Source organism: Erpetoichthys calabaricus, chromosome 7 (genome assembly GCF_900747795.2).
Source record: "Erpetoichthys calabaricus chromosome 7, fErpCal1.3, whole genome shotgun sequence".
Taxonomy (NCBI): domain Eukaryota; kingdom Metazoa; phylum Chordata; class Cladistia; order Polypteriformes; family Polypteridae; genus Erpetoichthys; species Erpetoichthys calabaricus.
Genome location: NC_041400.2, coordinates 156,395,642 through 156,401,641, shown reverse-complemented (window position 1 = coordinate 156,401,641; position 6,000 = coordinate 156,395,642). Strand labels below are relative to the sequence as shown.

The following is a 6,000-nucleotide window of genomic DNA, read 5'->3' as shown; positions in this document are numbered from 1 at the left end:
GCTTTGTGAAAGTCAAGATAAATAATATCATATCATCCACTTTCATCATATCCTTTTGTTGCTTCGACATAGAATTCCAGCATGTTGGTAAAACATGACCTCCCTCGTCTGAACCCATGCTGACTGCTCAGTAAATTTCCTGTTCTTGCCGTGTGCTGCTCATTAATAATTCCTTTCATTAATTTTCCTGTAATGCAATTAAACTTATGGCATATAATTACTTGGATCTGCACAACAACCTTTTTTATATAACGGGATGATATTTGCCATTTTAAATAAGAGAAGAATAACAAAGCAGTGATCAATAAAACACTATGCTGTCCTCATATTGTACTGTACATATATGAAATATATCCACTACAATTTTATATATACCTGTACATATAAAAATATGTTAATTACTTCATGTATAACTTTTAAAGAAGGACAACATACACATTTAGTTCAAGCTTTTATTTGTAACTTCAGTGTTAAACTGATCTTCCCATAATGAGGCTAGGTCTTTCTCCTGGTCACATGGTCATAGATGACTGCTTGTATATAAAGGCTGGTTTTTATGGGTGTTCTTGAAGAATTATCTCCTGGTGGTACCTATTAAACAATAACATGGAATCAGTTACATGAATCATTCTCTCTGGAGAAATACTTTCTTTGAATTTACTTGCAAATATTTGTTATTAAATATTTATATTACTTCTTATCAGTTATCAAATGTTAACTAATGTCTGAACATTGCTGAAGTTTTTGGAATACTTTCCTTCCATTCAGTTTAATTTTATTTTATCAGTTCTTTATATTTACTGCTAATCAGTAATCAAATGGTAAGTAGGGTCTGAACATAGCTGGCGTTTTTGGAATAGTTTTCTTCCATCTAACAATTTTTTAAAAATTATTTAGATTTGCTACTAATCAGTGAGAAAATTATTTGCAGGCTCCAGGCACAGAGATAGAGAACGCATTTATGCTTTTAACAAAATATTTAATGTCCAAAAATGTAGGATTTGAACCATCTCTAAGTCATATGAAAAAACACCACAAAACATTCATTTTGATTGACATTTTTGTCTTAACCAAGAATTCACTTTCAAAAGAAAAATGGAACCATTGATTATCTTGAGATTTTTACATTTCTGTTGAAATCTACATTTGCTTCAAATTTACTAAAAATGCTATAATTTCTTAAAATGAAACCAATTTTTTGTACTTTTTCCTACAATCATTCATTGTTTTATACATGATATAGTAACTACAAGAATTCACTCCACTTGGACTATTTTTGTATTTGCCATATTAAAAAAAAATAAAATAAAATAAAAAAATATTTATTAGATTAGTATACAGAGCCACTGCTAGGATGCTCCTTCTCGTAAGAGCATTTGTGACCATTTGAACTCACATGATATGGTGAGTGGAGTCAATCTGTGCAGTTTACAGTGTCAACCTTAATAAAAGAAAAAGTGTCTGTGTGTCTGTCCAGTTGCTATGTCTCTGTCATTCCAACAGATGGTGCATCACAGACATTTGTAGCAATACGTTTTATCATTTTATTACTAACAATTTTTGTGATGTACCATCTCTTGGAACCACAAACCCAATACATTTTATTGCAACATAACAAAACAGTCCAATAGATGGTGCACTAGAAATATTAACCCTGAGGTCCATGTTGATTATTTGGGTTTCAACCCATCTTAAACAGGTAGCACAAGCACAGCTAGTTTCAGATAAAACTTTCTATGTGAAAATGTTCAAACATAAATGAAATACTTCATAAACCCACCAAATATACTTTTTAGCACAATCAAAGACAAGAACAATACATAAAATGATGCATAATTTTTTACTTAATTTTATAAAAGTGTATATTGAACACATAAGAGATATACAGATCTATACAATTATGTGTGTACAGTAAGTTTCATGAGTATTTTATGGTAATTGATGTATCGAAACACCAATGAGAATGAAAAGGGAGTTACAATGTGTACAATAACAACTTATGTTCCCTTTTCAGAACAGTGAAAGTCCTACCTGAAGACTACTGACATCACCTCCAATCCTTTCAGACTTCTCTTCCGCTCACAATGCCATTAAAGAGTATGGAAACAGGGAGTCTTTGTCATGTAACCAGTAGCAATGGTAATGAGAGCACCATTTTGTCTCCATGCTATACAAGATGCACTGTGCCTAATTTTTAGAGCTGCTGATTAATTGCTGTTTATGCATGTGATCAATGTATTTCTGCAATTAAAATTTTTAACACAACCACTAAATGTGTTAATTTAATCCAGTTAATTTGACTTCACTTTACACTTTGTTAAAGAAGCAGCGTCAAATTAATCCAATTCTATTAATACTAATAGTGGGTCACTGGCACTTGATTGTTTCGTGTGTTGTTTTTTGATAATGAACTTCATCCATAAACACCAGTAAAGTAGCCATGTGTCCCTTACAATATTGGATTGTCCCGTATTGAAGCATAAAATGCTGTGTACTGTACTGAATCATTAAGGGACGCAATTTGTCCCATATGTTTATACACATTGTTTAATATATACACTATCTCTTGAAAGTGCAGAGAATGACATATGAACAATTAAAATAAAAACAGTTATACAAGCAGAGTGAATGAGTTTAATTTCTGTGGCCAGCTAACATTACAGACAGACAAGCTCCACATGCTAAGTGAGGTTGCAGCTCAGTATCATTATTGCCATTATCCGGTGCTTGACGGAAAAAGAAAACAAAAATTAGTCACACTTTATAGTATAGCGGAATGTCCAGAACGAGATACTACACACACTGGAAACATTACTATGATGATGTCCGCTAATCCAAGTCCACCCATAAAAAAGGCTGTTGAGGTAAAGGTCTGAGTGGGAGACAGAATGTCAGTGGGTCAGCCCTGTGTCTGGCAACGAATATGCTCGATGTCAACCTTTTTCAGTCACTACGGAGGTTTATGTGACCTGAAACAGCATGGTGCAACTGCTACCAATGTCTGAGCAGCAGAGAAGCAGATGGCACAGAGTTGATTTGCCCGATTTTTTATACCTGACTCAGACTTCTACCAAAGCAGGCATGGTATGTTGTTGTTGTTTAATTAACTATAAGTTACATACTGTAGTCAACTGTAATCAATAAAACTAGGCAACAATTCATGTAAAATGACCACGCTAATATTTCCATCTGTTTGGGTTCCATTTGGGTTGAAGATTAAGATACTTAGTTAGACTTCAAATTATACAGTCTATGATAAAGTGCAATTAAAAAAATCTCAATAAATACCCCTAACAGTCTATCCTGTATGATCTAATATGTTTCTTCATTCTGACGTGCTTTATGTTATCATCTTGATCAGGAATGGAGTAGTAATGCATGTTGCACTATTCCTTTTTGTCTTTTTTCAAGTAAATACATTTACTCTGATTACAAGTATGGGTTTTCATATCTGTACTAGAAGAAAAAATAACGCAAGAACAGCTTTTAATGCATAATATTTTATAATAAGTAAATATATCACATATTTAGTTACCTTTTTGTACATAATTAATGACTAATGCAACTAAGTTAATTTTAAAAGTTGTGCTTCCCAAAACATGTGTCTTGTGAACATTTGTTTTCAGTACAGTGGAACCTCAGTTCACGACCATAATTCGTTCCAAACCTCTGGTCGTAAACCGAAGCAATTTCCCCCATAGGACTGTATGTAAATGCAATTAATCCGTTCCAGACCGTACGAACTGTATGTAAATATATTTTTTTAAAGATTTTTAAGCACAAATATAGTTAATTACACCATAGAATGCACAGTGTAATAGTAAACTAATGTAAAAACATTGAATAACACTGACACAAACACCCAGGCTCCCTGCTCAGCTGCACGCGCAGGCTGGCTCGCTCACACTCAGCTGCACGCACTCTCTCTCTCACTCATCAGCACGCGAGCCCGCTCTCTCTCTCTCTCTCTCTCACTCTCTCAGCAGCACACGAGCCCGCTCTCTCTCTCTGTAACATTGCAGGAGTTCACGCTAATAGCATTACAACCCAATTGCTGTAAACACTCTTTTTAAATGAGTTTTAAGCACAGGGGGAAAAAAGGAACATTTGAACAAATCCGAACTTTATTTAAAAGCCAACCAAGAAAGTAACATTGCAATAATTCACGCTATGAACCGAAAAATGAACATTTGAAAAATCCGTAATACAAAAACTAACCATAAACCACCAAGAAAACTAACCTTGCATGAGTCGAGTTCTGGCATGAATTTTGTGACGTTTTCACGAATTCTTTCACAGCTTCAGTGTCGGAACTAGCAGCCTCTCCATGCCTTACTACACTATGAATGCCACTTCTCTTGCGAAACTTTTCAAACCATCCTCTACTGGCTTTAAATTCCTCACTTTCGCCACTCGTAGAAGGATAGTTTTGCAGCAAATCGCCATGAATCTTCCTGGCTTTCTCGCATAACATCGCCTCGCTTATGCTATCCCCTGCAAGTTGCTTCTCGTTCAGCCACACTAGCAACAGTTTTTCCACCTCTTCCAGCACTTGAAGTCTCTGCCTGGTTAACACTGTAACTCCTTTTGCAACATCAGCTGCTTTAATAGATTCTTTCTGCTTTAGAATAGTCGAAATCGTAGATTTTGACTTCTTGTACAGTACTCTGCAAGATCAGTAAAATGAACGCCACGCTCATACTTTTCAATAATTTCTTTCTTTACTTCGATTTCAATTTTCTGCAAAACTTTCTTCTCACCACTCTTCACTTGCTTAGAAGCTATGGTTAACTGCAAAAGCACACGAAATACTGTAGAGCACAAAGAGTTCACAGGTAAAGCACGCACGTCTGACTGAGAACAATGAACAGGGAGAGGCTGAACACGTGCTTAAATACATAATCGGCGCATACGAACCGGAAGGGAAATGAAATAGAGCAGAAAGAGTTCACAGCGAAAGCACGCACGCACGTCTGACCGAGAACAATGCAACATGTGCGGAAATCATCGGCGCGCACAAACCGAAAGGGAAACTGGCTTGTTCGTATACCGAGTGTGTGGTCGTGAACCGAGGCAAAAGTTTGGCGAACTTTTTGGTCATAAACCATGTTGTACGTGTACTGAGACGTTTGTGAACTGAGGTTCCACTGTATCTGGATATCACAACCAGTGCAAATAAACTGGAATGCTTAAGCAACAGGCTGAATAAATAGTCAGAAAATCAGTGATATCTTCATTTAATTTTAAAAGCAGAATTATTAATAGAACCAATCAAAGTGCTAGACTAATTTGCATTGTGATGTGGCAAAATTAAAAAAAAGAAAAACTTCCATGAGCTCTGAGTGTATTCAATTGTTCCAGTTATACAAAATTGTCCAATAAACTAATTGAACATAGTTTAATGTGTATAGGAAAATGTTTATTAAATGATTAATGCATTATAATTTAATCAATAAGTTATTAGTGCTTTAATGAAAAATATGAATATGCTCAAAAGAAACAAGGTAAATTTCAATTAATATGCAGAAAGTTTTGATTAAAAATTTTAATTGCGCAATTAACAGTAATTACATTTTTTAATCAAATAGCAGCCCTACTTACATTCATTGATCACCCAGTTGACAATTACATGGGGTTTGACTACAATTTTTCATGTTTTTAGTGTTTTATTTATACAGTACACAGATATATATATATACTGTATAAATATATATGTAGTTAGTAATCCACAAAGGGAGAAGATCAGTGATGTATCTTAAAATAGGCTTTTATTCCTATGCTTTCAACCCCTACCAGGAGTCATCATCAGAAGAAAATGATTAGGCATACAAGAATCAGAGGCAATATATAGCAAATGAAGAAGGTGGGGTTTGATGGGTGTAAGGGGAATGTGGATTAATAATAAGGGGCTTGGGGGGTGTCTGCTAACGCGTTTTCATTTGAAAACCACGATTCAGCCGGCACTCCAGCACTTGTAGTATTGGTCTTTAATTCTACTTG

General features: G+C 35.0%; 1 protein-coding gene across 1 annotated transcript in view; it reads right to left on the bottom strand.

Annotated features, from left to right (window-relative positions):
* Positions 1-438: 438 nt before the first annotated feature.
* The window catches only part of cfap299 (cilia and flagella associated protein 299), a 381,432-nt gene continuing 375,870 nt past the window's right edge, over positions 439-6,000 (bottom strand). Inside the window, exon 6 of the mRNA XM_028805607.2 lies at positions 439-591. Coding sequence (XP_028661440.1) covers positions 496-591 — 96 coding nt within the window. The 3' untranslated portion in view covers positions 439-495. The remainder of the gene's footprint in view (positions 592-6,000) is intronic.